Source organism: Apis cerana, linkage group LG1, assembly GCF_029169275.1.
Source record: "Apis cerana isolate GH-2021 linkage group LG1, AcerK_1.0, whole genome shotgun sequence".
Lineage (NCBI taxonomy): Eukaryota > Metazoa > Arthropoda > Insecta > Hymenoptera > Apidae > Apis > Apis cerana.
Window position 1 is genome coordinate 14,524,545 of NC_083852.1, and position 19,877 is coordinate 14,544,421.

The following is a 19,877-nucleotide window of genomic DNA, read 5'->3' on the forward strand; positions in this document are numbered from 1 at the left end:
ATAGAAAAATATTTAATGTTTTAATTTACTGTTACTAATTCTAATGCATATATATATATATATATTCTCTCCATATATATATTCTTTCGGCATTTCATTAGATAATAATTAAATGTTTAAAAATTGTATGTATATGTGCATATTTTATTCATGCGATATCTATACAAAATTTTTACTTCTGTTTGACAAAGAAAAAAATAAAAAAGAGAAAAGCAATGAAGAAAGAAAAAATAAGCAAAAGAATTAAGAAAGAAGTGGCGGTGGACGCATACGCGTAAATCGGGTTAGTTATCGATACAGTAATCGGCAGATACAGAGAAGAGAGGAAGGCGGAGCCGATGGTAGCTATATAGTGATAGCTGATACCCAGTAAACTAGATTAAAGGAAAACAGCGAAGATAATCTAGTTGCGCGTGTAGTTCGCGCGCTTTATTCTTGACAAAAGAAAAAGAAGATAGGGAAGAGAGGGAAGAATGGTGAAAAGTTCGAAGGAAGCGTTCGATCGTGGTAACGGATTAGTTATAAAAGTGACTACAGGACCGCGGATATCGTGGTTCTAGACTTCTCGTTCCTCCACCTCTCTTCCTCATCACCCCACACCCTTGTCATCCTAACTGCTCTTTCTCTTCCTTGCTCTCTTTCTCTTGCTCTCTCTCTCTTTCTCTCTCTCTTTCTTTCTCTCCCCGTTCGCTTTCTCTCCTGCTCTACGCATTATTCATCTCGACTGTTCTATCCTTGTCTCTCTAGTTCGAGTTAAATTTCGTCTTTCTTCCCTAGCTAGCTCCATCTTTCTTTCATAGTCGGTCTCTTTCCCTGGTTCGCCCGTAAGCGGTCCTCGTTGCGAATGCTTCTCAGCGGCGGCCATCTTGCATACCTGAGCCTCCACATTGCTCGTTCCTCGAGGGCAAAAGGGAGAATATCTCAGCGCGAGACGACGCTGGGATGCGCGAGGATAGAGTCCAAGGTGGGAGGATAACGGCCGCGGGGACAGAGACGGGGAATGAGGGCGCTATGAGGGGCCCGGCCACCTTCCAGAGAGGTTGGGAGGAAAGGCAAGAAAGAGACACGTAGGGCCCACGGAGGGGAATTGGCACGCTGGTGGTTGGACTAGTGTATCCTGGATGGAAAAAGGTTGACTGTCGATCTTAGTATAGACAGAGAAAGAACAATATAGGATGGAGACACTACCGGAACAGACAAAGATGGAGAAAGTGGAGATGGAAAAAGACAGAAGTATAAGGGACAGAAGAGGGGGACTCACGAATGTTTTTCGAGACGAAGAGGAAAAGCGGTATCGATCATTGGTAAAAGAAAGATAGTTGAATCACTTCGAATCAACTGGGAGAGAGTGGAACAAGAAATGATAAAGATTGAGAGAGAAAGAAGATGATTGCTGGAACGAAATAGATAGAAAGAATTGCGAGTTTCAGAGGGATAAGGATAGAAACCTTAGTGTCTCGGAAAAGAAGGGATTGCGCATGCTTTGCTAGAAAGAGAGGAAAAATGATACCGATTGGTAGTTGGAGAGAGGGGCGACGAGAGAGAGAGAAAGGGGGAAAAGCGATAGGTCATTTGAAAAATTCGGGGGAGAAAAGAGAAAGCACGAAGAATCTCAGAAGAGGAAATTTTTTTTAAAAACTGAGATAGATGAATCCGTGTAAAAAAAAAATGAAAGAACGAGGGAAAAAAGATATTGAGATTAGACTCAAGACGAAAGATTAAAGAATTGTGCAGAATCGAAACAGGAGAAAAATATTGATAAAAGCGTTGAGCAAAGGGAGCGAGAAAGAAACGAGAAAGAAACGAGAAAGAAAGATTAAAAGAAAGCTTTCGAACGTGAGAGAGAGGACGAGAAAGTCGAAAGACGATGGTCGAAGAAAGAAAGAGGGAGTCGAAGACTTCGAAGAAAGAGAAAAAGTGATATCGATGGAAGGTGTGCTTACGCGGAGGAAAGAAGGGAGGGAGTAAATGGTAAGAAAGGAGAGAGGAATGAGGTAAGAGCGAGAGAAACGGAAGCATACGTTGGGCCTGATGGATCGGAGAGGGACGGCGTCAGCCAGGCCCGAAGAATGCTTCTCCCGGCAGTGGCAAGGTTCTGGGACCGTCTCGGTTCAGTCGAGTCAGGTCAGTCCTCGGGAAGGTGATATTATTCGTCGTTGTACGTCGAAGGGGCCCTTACATCGTCGCGTTCACGGCCCACGTTACTCTTTTTCGCTCTTCTTGACTACATGTGTGCGCGCGTGTTTCTTTTTTTTTTTCTTTCTTTTCCTCTCATTCCGTTTTCCGTTTATTTCCCTTCCATTTCATCCTGGCTGGACGTACGCCGCGCGTCGCGTCTTTTCGTCTCCTCTTTTTGCGTTTCGCTGTACATTCTTTTCATCCCTTAGAATAATAAAAGTGTAAAAGTACGTGGGAAACACACGAGAAGAATGATCGATACAAGTGAAAATTCCACTGAACTACGATTTCGATTCGACAATAATTGAGTTTTCAGAACGTGTCCGGTTGCCTATCATTAAAACTTTATCGACACGTGTCGATAAAGAATCCATGCATCTTGCAGATTGATGCATATCACCGAATAAACACCATTGCCATCATCATCCATAAATTTGGTTATATATCATTTACCATCGACGCGTTTGTTTTGTGCGCCTTTAGATAGAATGTCTTCCCGTGTCGTTAGTGGTGTGTTTCGAATCAACTTTGGATCCCTGATTTTATAGCAGAATCGATATCAAAGTGATACTCGATGACGAGGAAACTTTCTTTCGATCGATATTTTTAATAAAGAGTGTCGTGTGAAGAGGAAAAGCTGGTATAACGTCGGTGAAAAGCTGTGGGAACCGCTTGAAGATCGCGCGTGGTAATAACGTCGTGTTTGTGACAGAAAGGAACGCGAGGGAGCAGCGACCGCGGACATCGTCGGAACCGTAGCGACGTCGCGCGAAAAATCTTTATCTTCGACAACAACAAGCGATGCCATCGTATTCATCGTGTCCGTGAATCGATATTAATTTCAAGGGATCGTGAAAGGTGAAAAGAAAAAAAAAAAAAGAAAAAAGAAAAATATCAAAGATCGAGAGACGAGCAGCATCCACGGAGTTTTGCGAGGCGCGGCTCTGCGGGTCAGTGCCCCCTCTGTCGGCTCGTGTTCACTTGACTTTCTGCGGCAACGAGCAAAAAGGATCGAATAAAAAAGAAAACGCCCACACCTTCGAGGCATCCTTAATCCGATTTCGAGTCGAGAGTCCGGTTAAAACGTAGCCCGAATTCGAAAGAAAAAACTGGCGGGGAAGCAGACGGACGGATAGAAAGAGGGGAAAAAAAAAGGAAAACGAGAAAGAGATCGAAAGAGATGGAATCCGTAATAAACGATTCGAACAATCCGTTAACTGATACGTGTTGATATTTTTTCCCCCTTGTACCACTGTTTGACCGTGCCATGATGTCGAGCGTGCGAACGTGAAGAACGTGTAAACAGGGAAAGATGAAATCGCGACCGACGATGAAGAAGAAGAACGAGAGGTAGTGTCAAAGGGGCACGGATACTTTTATGTCGTCGAACCGAAAAGAATTTGGCTAAGGAAGGGGGCGTGTTCGAAGGGACAGAAGAAGAGATGATCATTCGAGGATCGATGGTCCTAGCCCTGGTCCTGGGACTGTTGTCGGTGGACCAAAATGGCGGCCAACCGAACGAGCTGGAGAAACACGCGTCCGAATATTTTTCCCGCAAACCGCCTCAAAGGGTGACGCGGCTAGTTCCACGACGCTCGCCTATGTTACCGCAGGACAGTGGTGCGATGGGCCTTGCGATGCAGAGTCGGGCGGTCGATACCAGAGTTCAACTAGAGGTCAGGGAAGGCGAGCCGAAGGGGACTCTGGTCGGTCTGATACCGGTTAAGCCTGGATTCACGTACAGATTTAACGAGCCACCCCAGGAATTCGTGCTCGATCCGGAAACCGGCAAGATCAAAACGGCCAAAGTTCTCGACAGGGAAGCGTTGAGCAGCGATAGGTTCGACCTGGTCGTTCTCTCGAGCCAGCCAACTTATCCGATCGAGGTAAGGATCCTTGTGCTGGATATCAACGACAACGATCCGGAATTTCCAGAATCGAGCATAGCTGTCAGTTTTTCCGAGTCGGCGGTAGTGGGGACGAAATTATTGTTGGATGCCGCCACCGATAAAGATACGCTGGAGAACGGTGTCGTCGACGATTACTTCATCGTTGATGGGAATACCGATGGCAAATTTCGTTTGGAAGTAACCGGGAATCCGACCGGTGAAACCACCTATTTGCATTTGGAGACAACTGGTAAATTGGACCGGGAACAGGTAGAATTTTATTCGTTGAACGTTTGCGCGAGAGACAGGGGTCAACCACCGAGGCTCGGTTACCTTCTGGTAAACGTAACCGTGTTGGACGTGAACGACAACCCTCCGATATTCCAGCAGAGCGATTACGTGGTCGCTTTGAACGAGAGTGCCCCTATAGGGACGAAAGTGTTGACGGTTCACGCGACGGACAAGGATTCCGAGGACAATTCAAAGCTCACGTATTATTTACCGGATACGGAAACACAGTTCACGATAGACCCGGATACAGGGACCGTGACGACGATCGAGCCTTTGGATTGCCCGCAGCAGAGCTGCACGGGCGCAGCGCGTCTAGGCGACGGTTGTCTAAAGAGCTGCGTCATAACGGTCTTTGCTCGAGATCACGGCTCGCCTAGGCAGGATGGCCGGACCTACGTAACGGTGAATCTATTGGACGCGAACGATCACGATCCTGAAATAAAGTTCAGCTATTTCCCGATCACACCTGGCTACGCGACCGTCGACGAGAACGCCGTCAAAGATTCGATCGTGGCCGCGATCACGGTGATCGACAACGACGAGGGATCGAACGGCGAGACGAGCGTAGAAATTCGTGCGGGCAACGAATTGGGCCACTTCAGATTGCAAACCGCTGCAACGTTCGACGTCGTCCGCGTGAACGGTGGACTCGACCGCGAGGAAATACCGAAATATAACCTGACCGTGGTCGCGACCGATAAAGGAACGCCGCCCCGTTCGGCAACCGCCTATCTCGTGATCCACGTGAACGATGTTAACGACCACGAACCGGTCTTCCAGCAAAGCGAATACTCGGCGGTACTCTCGGAACTTTCGCCCATCGGCAGCTTCGTGGCCAGTATTTCCGCCACGGATGCCGATTCCGGACTGAACGCGAGAATTTATTACGAATTGGACTCGGGCAACGAGCAAGGTTGGTTCGCGATCGATCAGGATACTGGTTTGGTCACCACCGTCGCGACCCTCGACAGGGAGGTGCAGGGCAGCATAGAGTTGCACGTGTCCGCAAGGGACGGTGGCCCAAGTCCAAAATACGCGTCCACTCACCTCAAGGTGACGATTCTCGACGAGAACGACGAGGCGCCCAGATTCTCCCAAAACCAAGTCCAGGTTACATTGTCGGAAAACACCCCGCCTCAGAGCCTGGTTGCCACGTTGACGGCGGTGGACAACGATCAAGGAACGAACGGGAGCGTTGCGTACAGCTTTCACTCGAGCGTGCCCCGGGATTATCCGAAAACGTTCGCGTTGGACGGGCTCACGGGCCAGTTGACCACGAAGGTGCACCTTGATCGCGAGACGATCGGGGAATATCGGATCCTTGTGATCGCCAGGGACCAAGGTACACCGCCTCAATCGTCCACGGCAACGGTGATGTTAACGTTGAAAGATGTGAACGACAATTCACCGGTTTTCTATCCGTGGAGATATTTGATGGCCGTGCCGGAGGACGCCCCGCCAGGGACCTCGGTTGGAAAGGTGATGGCGACCGATGCCGATGCTAGGGAAAACGCCCAAGTTAGATACTCGTTGGAATCAGGTGGCGAGGGACTTTTCGCGGTCGACGAAAGGACCGGCGAGATTACTCTTCAGGGCTCGCTGAGGGCTGCCCACAAAACGCTTTACGAATTGAACATATCCGCCAAGGATACGGGCGACAGATTCGCGGTGAGGAACGCTCTGGTCGAGATTATCCGTGAGGAAGATCTGGAACACTTGGAGTTCGACACTTACAACGGTTACGAGTTCAGGATAGCCGAGGACAGGGGGGAATGCGGCACCGTGGCGAATATGTTTGCCAGGGATGTGGGCACCGTTCAAGTAACTCAATACGGAAACTCGAAGATCTCGTACGCTATAGTGTACGGCGATCAGAAGGGTAATTTTAAGATAGACGAGAGCACCGGGACGATCACCACTTCCGGCTGCTTGGATCGGGAACAAGTGGCCTATTACAGTTTGCAATTATCGGCCAGGGCTGGACTCGCTTACGGGCAAACGTCTGTGAACATCACTGTGGTGGACGTGAACGACAACCCGCCGAGATTTCCCAAAGGCGAAATCGGGGACGAAGTGTTTTTGAAGGAGAACGCAGCCGTGGGACAGGAGGTGTGCCTGGCACGGGCTAGGGATCGGGATGCCAGCGTGAACGCGAGGATCGTTTACTCCTTGACTCATAACCCCGGGGAACAGTTCAGAGTTGCGGAAAATTCCGGGATCATTTACTTGGACAAACCGATCCGTGCCGCGCCAGGAACGGTTTTGCACTTGGAGGTGACCGCGACGGATTCCGGGAATCCCCCGTTGTCGGCTCAGCATCAAGTCAGGGTCACCATCGAAGATGTGAACGATCACACGCCGGTATTCAAGCTGACCAGCTACGAGACGTCTCTGCCGGAATCGACTCCGGTCAACGATAGATTCTTCTCTCTGACGGCCACCGATGCCGATCTCGGGGCTAACGGCCGGGTCTTGTACAGCGTCACCGACGGAAATACCGAGAATCGCTTTGGTATATTCCCGGACGGCCAGTTGTACGTGAAGAACGTTCTCGACCGCGAGGAGCAGGACTATTACGCGCTCGAGGTAACGGCCACCGATCAAGGCAGCCCCTCTAGAAGCTCGGTAGTCCCGGTGGTCGTTCACATAATCGACGAAAACGACAACGCGCCGGAATTCACCAATTCGAGCTTCGTCCTCCACCTACGCGAGAACGAGCCACCAGACACGTTCGTTGGAAAATTATTGGCCACGGATCGGGACGTGGGTCGCAACGCTGATCTCGTCTTCTCCCTTCCGGCCAGTCAACAGGACTTCACCGTCGATCCCAGAAACGGTTTCATCAAGTCCCTACGAGTGTTCGACAGGGAATTGTTGGTGACCAATACGGGCAGCAGCTACGTCACTTTGGAGGCCACCGTCACCGACAACGGGGTCAATCGTCTCCGCGATCGAGTCAAGGTCGTTATTTACATCACCGACGTGAACGACAATATCCCCCAATTTCAAAGGTTGCCGTATAGGGTGCAGGTGAACGAGGGTGCCGCGATCGGGACCCAATTGTTGAGAGTCTACACGACGGACGCCGACGAGGGGTTGAACGGAGACGTGTTCTACTCGCTGGAGGACGGGAATCAATACGGTCGATTCGCCATAGACGAGGCGACCGGACAAATATCCCTGACGAAAGAATTGGATCGCGAGACCATGGACAGTTACGTGTTAACCGTTGTCGCGCATGACGCTGGCCTCGAGACCCGCCTCTCTTCCAGCACGACCGTGTACATCGAGGTGCTCGATGAGAACGATAACGTGCCTCTGTTCGTCGACGATAAGTCGAGGATCTCCGTTCTCGAAACGACGCCAACCAACACGGAATTACTCAGGTTCGAAGCAACGGATAACGATCTGGGCCCGAATAGCGAGCTAGCCTTCGCCATATCCGCTGGAAACCGAAGGGACACCTTTTATATCGATCCCCTGACAGGGACGTTATATCTGAGAAAGCCGCTCGATTACGAGGAACTAGAAAAGTATACTTTGAATGTGACTTGTAGCGATGGGGGTCATCCGAGGTTGAGCTCGGTGACCACGTTGATCGTCGAGGTGATCGACGCCAACGACAATCCACCGGTATTTCCTAATACAGCGATAGCAAGACAAATTAGAGAGGGTATTCTGGTGCACACGCCTATAGTTACCATCACAGCGGAAGACCCCGACTCGAATGAGAACGGGATAGTCACTTATTCCATAGCCAGCCAAGATCCCGAGGATCAGGTTCGTAGATTCGGTATAAACCCTTCGACCGGGGTGATACACACGTTGCTGCCGATCGATCGAGAAGAGGTGGACACGTACAAGTTGGTGGTGGTCGCCACGGACAGTGCGCAACCATCCAGCGCCCGACTATCCGCTGAAAAGTTGGTGATCGTTATCGTCGAGGACATCAACGACAACGCGCCGATTTTCGTCAGCATGTCGGCCGTTGTGCTCCCGCTCAAGGGAAATTATCAGTATCAGAAGGAGATCATGGTGACCCGTTTGGTCGCCAGGGACTTGGACTCGAGCACGAACGGTTTGGTCACGTACGAGTTGCTCAGATCAAGCGTGAATTATTCGGATATGTTTCGAATACACCGGAACACGGGCCACTTGACGATAAGACTGCCGCGATCCCTCAAGAACAATTTGGAACGGGTCTCGAAATATCAAGTGGGGATCCGCGCGACGGACGAGGCCGTTCAAGCGGAACGGAGATCCACGGAGATCTATTTGACCCTGATAGTGCCCGGGGAGGATGGGGACGATCAACCAATATGGGAGCATCGTGGCCAGATAGAGGGTAGCGTGTACGAGAACGAGCCAATCGGTACGAGTATTTTGAAAGTGAGTGCCCGAAGTCGTAGATCGAATATCGATCTTGAATATTACGTGACGAACGTGACCGCTGGTAGCGGCGGTCCACAGGTCGACAGATTGTTCGACGTCGACACGAAGACAGGTATATTGTCGACGGCTGCCGCGCTGGACAGGGAAACAGGAATCCAGTGGTACGAGGTGGAGCTATACGCCATCGGTGTTGGTGGTACCAGGCCCAGTACGACGTCCACCAAAGTAAGTTCACGTCTTTGATTGATCATCCCGGTGATATTAATGATCCGCTGCGTTCTGAAAGTCATTCGCCGCTTTTTGTCGAGCGGATTCGTTCTTTCCTCTCGTGCGCAGTTTCTTTCTTTCTTCCTTCCTTCTTTACATCGGTCAAAATTTCATTGGTGTTCGGCCAAAATCTTTCGCCATAATTTCCAGTAATTTCATTGGTAAAAATAAACAAGAGAGAAAGAGAGAAAGGGAGAAAGTGAAATTTACATTAGACGTAAACGTTATCGATAATGAGAGTAGTTTCCAAGCTGAGAATTCCTTGTCAGAATCTTAGTCTCGAGTAATATCAAAAAAAAAAAAAATAAATAAATAAAAATAAGAAGGAAATGAAGCTCGATGAACAAGGCTTATCCGAAAGACTCGTTTATCACTAGCGAAACACGATTGCATAGATTTATTAACCCGCCATAAGACGCGTTACACGTACAGGCTTCTTGTCTTACGATACGGTGAGCACGACAATTCGTCTAGTTGGGAATCGCGTTACGTAACGAAATGATCTTAAGGTAATTAGGGTCAACGATAGAATCTGGGAGACGAGAGCATCGCCAGAAACAATGCGATTGACGATGAATAAGAAAAGAGAGAAAGAGAAAGAGAGAGTGAAGAAAGAGAAAGAAGAAAGGAGAGTGGTTCGTAACAGGGGTCTGAAAGATTTACACATCGAATTAATTGTACCGTGGTAGGAGATTATATATATATATACTTTCTTTTATTAGCTCCCTTGCAACGAATAATGTATAATCGTGGCTAATACGCGAAACTAACATTCTTCTTCGAATCCATCCCGTTAAAGAATCCCGAGTTCATGAATCGAAGATGAAAAGGAAACAGGAAGAGAAAAGAAAGTGAGTAAAAGAAATAGCCAAGATGGACCGTCTTTCGGTAGAACATTTTTCATCGAAAATTAGCCGTAGAATTTCTGACGCTAGTTACCGTGTAAAATTTCGGGCTGAGAGAGAATCAGTGGAATATAAAAGGAATAGAATAGTCGCTCGTAGCGGGACAGGGCACGTGTTCCTACCGCGGGACCATCCCTTGATCCAACATTGCCAGCGACTATCTTCGTGATATACATATATACATATATATATACATATATGTGTGTATATACACCAACACAAACGCACACCCGCGCGCTTATACACGTCCATAGCGGGGATGATCCAGCAAAAGCGAAAGGACGAAAAGAGAGTGGAAGATGAAGAAAGAGAGAGAAAGAGAGAGAGGGAAGAGGCAGAAAGAGGTGGCTGGGGAGTGGGAGAGAATAAACGACAAGATGAACCGCGTGCCAGGAAATCAAGTTGGATTCGAGTCGGAGCTGCTGGTGCTGCTGGCTGGCTCTCTGCCGGAGGTTCAGAACTCGAGAAAAACTTGATCTCGGGTGAACGCATACAAACAGCCGGACGTAGGTAAAAGTCGGTCCATCTTTACCCCCGGTGCGACTGCTGCTGGTCGTTGCTGCTGCCGCTGCTGCTTCATTTCTGAAGATTCTCTCCCCCACCCCGGTCTTTCCCTATATCTCTCGCTGGGCCCTCCTTCCCTGGAGGAGTGCGCGCTCCCAGTTTCGGATCTTGCTTCTTCCTATCTTTCGTTTCTTCCGTCTGTCCCCATCTTCGTCGTTTCGTTCGGCCCTACCTTTATCGCTCGCTGTGGGATCTGTGACTCTTCGGGAACCGACTGCAGTTCGGACGTTTTTGTTCCAGACCCGACTTTTGTTCTCTCTTCGCTTCTCCCCTCGTCTCTCCTTCCTCTCCACTCTCTCTTCTCTTTCTTCCTTTCTCCCTTTCCTCCTACCCGCCCTTCTCTCACCCTTTCTTCGCCCTCTCTCTCCGTTCATTTTCTCTATTGGCTTTCTGCGCTGGCTTCCCTCACCGCGCATCTTGCAACCTTGCACGGGGCCCGACAATTCTTTTTCTTCGTTCGACCATCGACTTTCGTATCATCGACTTTTTGCACCGACTGCACCGAGGATGAAAGCGAGGATATATTCGTACCCGATGTCATCTCGGATCGCTTGGCATTTTTGTCAAATCTCACCGCGCCCGGTCAATTAGAACATTCCTCGAGCCCGGTAATTGTATTTGCATCGTGGACGCGGCACACTTTCCCCCCCTCTTCCTCCTCCGAAATTTCCATGGAAAAATTAACACCGGTTCGTTTCCTCCCCTCTTCGACCAAGGATCAAGGAAAGGTTGGTCGTTCGAAATGAAGATGATGTCGTCCGGATCGTTCGTTGACCATGATCAGCTCGTTGACGATTTTCATTAGCGTGCCACTTTGTGTATACATCAGGAACCGACGAGGTGGAAGAAAAGAAAGAAAGAAAGAAAGATAAAGTTACGAGGGTCATCTGTTCGATCGTTCGTAGGAACGCGCGCGCGAGCGTGAGTATTATTCAATTTCCTTCGTTAGGATCGCGATGTTAACGGGCTTAATTACCGATATTAAACTTACTTTTGGACTTGTATTCGTAATATGGTGTTATTAACGGGATGCCGTAATAATCACCAGCGTATCGTATCTGTTTAAGAAAGGACTAACGATACGAAAACAATTAACGGTAAATTAGTCTTCGCGTCTCACGACCTCCGTTTCAAATTACCGATATTCCTTCGATTATGAATTCTTTTCAAAATTATCTGTTATCTTAAATCTGTTTAAATTCCTCCTTTTTTTTCCGAATCCTCGAACGAGAGATTCCCTCGATTAAAAAACTTTCTGCGGACGAAATCACCATCGTTTGTTATCTAAATTTTCAAAAAATTTTCGAGTAAGTAAGGATTAAAAGCAGGGAAGAAGGAGGTTCGGCGGATTTTCGGCTGAAAAGTTTGATCGAATCGAAAAATTTCGATTTCAATGGGAACATGATAATCCTCGCGCGACAAAATGGGGTGAAACACGGATAAATAAAATAAGTAGGCACGCGGTTTGATTTAAGAAAGTGGCTTTAACGTGATCTTGATGTATGGGCGCGTGAGCCACGGAAGAACGGCAAACCCACACACGTTCGCGCGCTAATGGTGGGTCCAAAGAGCTCGTGCGAAATGTAGGCGTAATGTTTCCTTCGTCTTTTTCATTTTTTTTTTCCTTTCTCTCTCCTCTTTTCCTTTCTTCTTCCTCCTTCTCCCGCCACGTTAGATAAATATATCTGGAGTAAAGCATGCGCTCGCGCGCGTAGCATACCGGTCGTATGGCCGAGCGAACGCGCGCGCGCGGACCCAGAGAATTTAATAATAGTCGATGATAATTATGTCGGTGTCCGATTAATAGCGCTCGTTTAACCGCGATAAACCGTCAATTAACTACGCCGACTTTTTCGTCCTTTCTGAAATATGGCCGCGTAATAACGTATATAGCGATAGCCGCGGTTAAATCGTTATTGCCGTATTAAGGATTTGGAACGGCGAACTTTGCGAGCCACTTTTTCTCTTTCTCGATATTTAATATTTCATCGATGATTATTCGAATTCCGCCCGAACTTCCGTTACTCGCGTGTTGGACCGAACGTATAAAATAAAAGGTGTGCGTGTAAGCAGGCGGGGAAATATGTCGCTATTCACGATCAATTATCTCCCTATCTTCACCGTCACGTTCAACTTTCAAATAACGTGCCGTTTAAATTTGCACAAAAGAGAGATGAAGGCGATGATAAGAATCGCAGTCTCTTCCACTATAAATTATACGATTAGCTTATCGATATCCACGAAGAAGTCGCGTAAAAATACTCCGTTGATCGGCCATCTCCTTGCGAGAGTTCTTTTTATGAGAACGTAAAAATTCACGTAACAATCACGGTTAAGGAAAATTAGAGTTAAAAGTTCCGATTTTGAGAAAATTGAAAAATGAAAAATAATTGCTGTTTGTTGATTAATTTAGCGTTGTATTTATTATTATATTTTAAGCCGTTTAATATGTTGCAATAAGTTTTTCATAGCATGTCGTTTATCTGTGTAACTGGTCGAGGCGGAACAGCTAACCGTGTCGTGAGGCTAGCTGCTACCGCGTTGTTGTGGTAAGTTTTTTTGATCGAGAAAATTTTACGAAATACTTCATCTCATTCGATATAAAAACAATTATTGATTAGATTGCTTATATTCTATTAAATAATTTACTAATTTCTTAACAATCTATAACTAAAAATAATTTAATGATAGTAATAATCTAATAATAATTTAATAATTACACAAGTCATCGATAAATCAAAATAAAAAGGATAAAGATTTAAAGATGTAAAAAAACGAAATAGAGCGAAAAGATTTAAATTTAAAATTTGTAGATTGTTAAAATGATAGAATATATAATTTACATATTTACAATGGAGGCAAATTGTTATGGTAAAATGTCCGAATCACGATAACAACTAGCCCTCATTGACACGTATAATTTGTAGAAATATTTTGCTTATTATATATTATATATTTGTATCATAGAAATATTATATTGACTTATTATATATTATATTTTTTATTACAAATGTTTTTAAATCTGTCATTTGATCTTATAAGTATAAAAAATTAATATCATTGGTATTATGAAATAATCAAAATAGGATAAAAAATAGTAGTCGAAAAATATTTACTTATACTATATTTAATACATGTTAAATTCTTATGTAAAATCATACTATTTACTTTTCATTAAAAATGAACAATAAAGTAGTATGATCGACGAATGGATTGACAACAATTGAAAGTACGACATCATCTGTTTTTATTTTGAAATTTTTAAGTTCAACTCGTTTTAAAAGAAAAATTACTTATTAGTTTTAAGAAAATAACTATTAAAAAATTATAAATTTCATTTTTTAATGATAAAAATTTAAATATAGTTTCGAAAATTTTATTTATTAAAAAGTTAACGATTTTATCTAGAAAAAAATCTAAAAAGTAAAAATATGCCATTTATATTCATTTTTGTTAATATTTAATACTTTTTACAATCGATATCAAATTGAATAAAGTGACGTTCAATTCAGTTATTATAGGTGACAGGACATTCATCAATATTTCACCACTAATTGATCCGAGTATAATTTCTAACAATTTATGAAAGATGAAAATTGTGAGAATCTCTTTATTGTTTCGTTATTCCATTTTTGAAGAGAATAAATTATTTCGATACAGACGTTTATAGGTAATTTTATCATTTATGAATCTTCATTTTGATCCTGACACGACAACGACAAGACGTCGTCATAGAAGTTTTATTTATACTCGTTCAACTTGTAACAATCGTTTGACGTGTTATGGTTTATGTCGATAGAAATGATGTAGTTAATTTTCTATTTTCGTTTCTTTCGGACAAGCATGAAGAATTCATGGAGAAATTGTCGTGGCATGATATACTATTCATTTAAATTGCAGAAGAGGATTTTTAACCCCTTGGTTCTACGAGAAAACTGCTCAAAGGGGAAAGGTCTAATACCCGTTAATACCTTGCTCGCTCATCATCATTATTTCCTCTCGTTTTTTTTCTTTTTATTTTTTTTTTTTACCATCACGCCTGTGCATTACAACAAAATCTAGCAAGTCTACAACAGTCTTGGAAAAAAATTTGTTACATGAAAACCAACGATCGAACGATTGCCTCGTCGCGCATTCTGTTAACAACGGTATTCTGCGACTATTCCACGGTATTTCCCTCTATCATTAGAGTTTTCAGGGAAATAATCATGCCGATCTGTTGAAATTTTAAAATGAAATTTTAAAACTTAAGCTTTTCAATACCGCCAATCTTCTTTAGCTGAATTTCTTTAGGAAATTAAAATATTTCGAGTTACCAAGAGACGCGAAGATGAGGAGGAGGAAGGGGAGAAAATGATTTACAAGGGTGCATTTATAAAGTTCGTCGCGTTCATTTCGGGCCGACGGTGTTCATGGGGCACGAAATAAAGGAAATCGGGATGGCACCTTTAATGCCACGCTAATCTTCTACTTGCTCATCATCGTCATCTTCCTTCTCGTTCTGTCGCTGTTGTCCATCGCATCGTAATCACGATCGTCATCTTGTTCATTTTTCAACGTCTTCTTTAGAAGGCGTAGCGCGAAGAAGAATCGGAACGAAAGGAAGGAGAAATCAAATTTGTGGGCGTGAGGAATTGCAAACGCAAAAGCTCGAAAATTTTTTCCTTTGCCGGTGTTTCGGTCCCGTTTCTTAAAATTTATTTCCATTTTTTTCCGTTCTTCGTACGTCAGGTTTTTATAACACGAATAGAATTTGATATAGAATATATAGCATTTTGTTTAAGAATAAAAAATTATTACAATTAATAGTTAAAATTGTAGGGAAACTAATAAACTTATTGTATTTTAAATCCTGAATAATATTAAAAAACATTAAATATTTTTCAGAAAAAACTTTGATTCAATTAAAAAAATGATGCAAAGTAAAGAAATTTTCTTAAAGTATAAATAGTGATATTTTAAATTTATTAAAATTATTGCAATATAATTAAATAACATATAGGAATTGTAATAAATATTGATTTCCAAATTTATATCTCCATATTTTCATAATCATTCAATTGTTTTTTAAAATCTTTTTGTTAAACGAGTAATAATCGTTTATTTGTAAATTGATATAAAATATATCCTCGTCATTTATTAATTTGAATAATATAGCTCTTGAAATATTTTATATTTTAAATTACCTTCATCTTTAATATTTCAAATTAGCAACATGGCATTGAAACTTAAAATCTCCGAATTTTATATTCTCTCAATATTTGCACAATTCACATGAAATCGTTTCAAATTAAATAATTTATTTTAAACTTTTGCCTATTTTAAGTATGATTTTAACGATTGGATATTTATTGAAAAATTTTTAAAAATCGATATTTTATTTTTTCTCAGATTAAATCAAAAGTATTAAAATTACAGTTTTTTTTTTTAGATCATTCTCGATAATTCACAATGTTACAAATAATGCTAGATAACATCAATTTTCCAAATTACCAATAATATTTCAAATATGCATTTTCTCTGTCAAATTAAAAAATTCTTAATAAATAAATTTTACAAAAGGAAGTACCTCGTGATCCAATTATAAAATCGAAAAGTTTCAGGTTGTGAGAAAGTAAGAAAGAAAGAAAGAAGAAAAAAAAAGGAGGAGAAAAATTAATCGTACTAAAACGAGACGATTTAAAGGTAGACGGTGTACGAAAAAAGGAATAAACGAAAAGAAGAGATTAAGAAAAAAAAAAAAGAGAAGCGGAAAGAGAGCGTTACTTAACGAGGGAGATTTAAGCTTGGTTCCGCCCGTCCGCTCGTGCGCGCGCGCGCGCACGCTCCTTCGCGCGCCGATATTTCAAGAGATATGATCCTGAATGAGCTTGCACATTCGAACGAAAGTCGGCATATTGATCTCGATCGCGCGCGCAGGGGAAGAGGAAGAGAAAGAGTTATCTAAAGTTGCCGAGGACGAGGCTGTGTAGTAAATCGATTAAAAAAGAAAGAAAAAAAAAGGGGGGGAAAGAATAAACGAATCGTGATGGTGGTGGTGGGGATCATAAAAGATTTTATCTTTCTTTGCTATCTATATAAATGTTACAACTTCAAATGCGGCTTTTAGTGTCGATATATTTTCTCTAGGTAGATGTGCCGGTAAGATTCCGCGTCCAAGATACAACAATATTCCTATGCGCGTCGCGGTGAGGAGACCAAATGCATAAGGGAACTCTATTGAAATATTACTCTTGTTAGTCTTCTGAAAATGTCACTGTAGAATACGCGCAGCAGGAACCAATGCCGACCTCGAGATTCGTCTATTGAAATGACCGGTCGCACAAAAAGGACGAAATTCCAGAACCGCATACCGTTTATCCTACGGATGATCGTCCCGTGCCTCGTGGGGGGATATCTTCTCTCGATCTCCGCGTCTCCTCCCTGTCTTTCTTTGCCTCTTCGTCATCTTTGATTCTCGCTCTTTTCCTTACCACCATCCCCTGGCTGGTTCCTTTTAAGGACCTATATACTCTTCTGCTCCCACTCGCCCACCAGAAAATGCATCGCCACTGGGCGCGCGCATTGTTGTTCCTTCTAATCTTTACCTGCTTTTCCGATGTCCTAGACATTTGACACGAGCACTCGAAAATCAGGTAGGATTGTTCCCGCCGTATAATTTCTTCGGCATTCTTCACGTGGAACCTGCCTTTCTCCGTTTCCATGCTTTATGATCTCGATCGATGATTTTTTCTTTTTTATCTACCAAACAGCCTTAACGAAGTCTTTTGTCCCTTCGTTTACCCGCTGTCATTACTTTCATTAATTTGTGTTTTATTTTTATGCAAATTTAATTTTTCATTATATTCTCGTTTAAATGAGAGGTATCGTGTTGATGAAAATTCGCCATGGTTATTTTATTTTTTAAATAATTATTGCGATCTGTTTTTCCGACAAAGTCGGAAAATTGATTTAAACAATTCGAAAACGTGGAAATCGAAATTATTACACAAATGTGTATATAAATAATAACTTTGTCCATTATTGTATATTCTAAAGAATATGTAATATTTACATATTTATTTATAGTGAGCTGATTGAAACTGTATGGACTATCTGTCATGGAAATGATATACAATTGAAATAAAAGAGAAAAGCAAGAAATATTTAAATCATTATCTACTCAGTGTTATAAGTTCAATTTTATAAAATATTATTTATGTTGTTTTCGTTCCTTCTGGAAAAATATTAATCCGCTGTGAAGAAAATTATTAACGTAAATTCGAAATATATGCAAGAATGTGCAAAAGAGAAAAAAATTAAAATTAAAATTAAAATTAAGCACGAAAAATTATTTGACATACTCGACAAACTTTTGAAAGAATATTATGGTAATAACTGGCGAAATATTAATGATTTGGTGTATTATAAAAATGTAATTGATGATCAAGCTATAAATTTGATTTATAATATGGAAAACGAACAACTATGAGAACAGAAAATGTGAGGAATCTCTAACTATTTAACAGTTCTAAATTTTTCCATAAATTCATATTAATGTTTAAAAAATTATATAAAAATATTTTATTTCTTATTTGATTTTATTTTATCTTTCAATTTAAATAAATTAATAATAATTAATTTTTATTATTAATTATCTTGAGAATTAGTTCTGCAATTATACGAGTTAATAATAAAATTATATAAAAATTATATAGGAGATATGTTGTTAAAACTGATTATATTCAAGATTCATTGTTAAACATTGCCAAAATATACAACAATTTATATTAATATTTCAAAAATTATAAAAATAATATTATTCAAACTTCACTATAATAATTGTAAATAATCTAAATTTCTACTTTTAATATTTAAGTTATCATATATATAAAATCCATAAAAATCTTAAATAATTTAGATATGTTCAAAAAATCGTCAGATTATGAGAAATTCTTGGAAATCAAAGGTAAAAAAAAAAAAAATAAATAAATAATCCGATGCGAAATAAATCGATCAATTTGCAAGCTCGCGTTACAAATTAGTGATTGCTACTATCGTTAACGTTTTTACGTTGTTCCCATCGTCTTTTTAACCGGTGTATTTACGTGTGTAACTGCTTCAATTTAAAACGATCGACAGAAAGCAACGGTAAGAAAGTGGCAAAAAGCCAGATCCAGGAAAGATTATGGGCATTATTCAATTATGACATCATTAAGGGCTTGTTGCGCTTTTGGGACGTTTTATCGTCTACTCTCTTCTGTTCTTTCATCACTCGTAAACACGTCCAAAAATGACGCGTTCCGCAACATGTTCGGCCCATTAGCTCTCTCTCTCTCCCTCTCCCTCCCTCTCTCCTTCTTCCTTACTTTCTCTCATTTACTCACTCATTCATTCATTCTTTGCGTTTTTATTTGCGTTTCGGCTCGAAAATTCAGGGAAAATTTACAAACGGTAGTTAACATTAAAATTTATATTAAAACATAATGCAACATAAAGAATAAATGAAGTTATCTCGATGCGTACAAATATTTTTATACTATCTCAAAGTTTTGCCATTACGAAAAAGAGATTAACCCTTTCAAGACGGTTCTACCATCTTTATTGCCATATTTGCCGCGATAAGAAAATATTCCTTCTTTTAGCAGCTGTCATTCGATATCCATTGAATTCCATATTTTTGTAAATTTTTTCAACTCTCGTTTTGAATCGAGATTTAAAAATCATCAACGAATATGCATAAAGAGAAATAAAAGTTTTTATTAGTGACGTTTGATGCAAATATACATAAAACATGTATATATAAAACATGAAATATTTATTAGAAGTATTTGTATACTAAATTATCTAATAAATATTTAAATTGTATAAATATGTAATATTTACTGAAAATTATAAGTAAATTCTAATTGATTCTATTGATTTACAAAAAAATGAAAGAAACCATAATTCCTGAAAGTAATATTTAAGCTTAAAGATATGTATAATAGATACTTTCATTTGTGAATGAAAACAAAGATGACAGTTTTTCATGAAAATAGAAAACAAAGGTATTTTTTAAATACATAGATGATTCTAATGAAAGCGTTGATGAGAATTGTAGATGTTTGTACAATTAATTGAACAATGACTGAAATTTTTACCAAACGTCAAAACTATATTCATTTAATAATTTAACTGATTTATATTTTTTATAATTATAGCTTCTCGAAATCTAATTCATTCGAATAGATTGGTAACATATTGAAAGCAACCAATATAATTTTTTAACAATAAACGAGTTTGACACATAGATCTCAGGTAGTTATAAATATAATCATATCGAAAATTTTTTCATTAAAAAAATAAATCGTTAAGTAACTAATATTTACTTGAAAATTCCCACTATTACTTACACAATATTAATCGAATT

The 19,877-nt window shown here is 41.4% G+C and overlaps 1 protein-coding gene across 2 annotated transcripts in view; it reads left to right on the forward strand.

Moving 5' to 3' along the window:
• Nucleotides 1-91: 91 nt before the first annotated feature.
• Nucleotides 92-19,877, forward strand: part of LOC108003479 (cadherin-related tumor suppressor) — an 80,410-nt gene continuing 60,624 nt past the window's right edge. For both annotated transcript variants that reach the window (XM_062076104.1, XM_062076109.1), the window contains exon 1: nucleotides 92-8,975. In XM_062076104.1, the coding sequence (XP_061932088.1) occupies nucleotides 3,621-8,975 (5,355 nt within the window). In that variant the 5' untranslated portion in view covers nucleotides 92-3,620. The remainder of the gene's footprint in view (nucleotides 8,976-19,877) is intronic.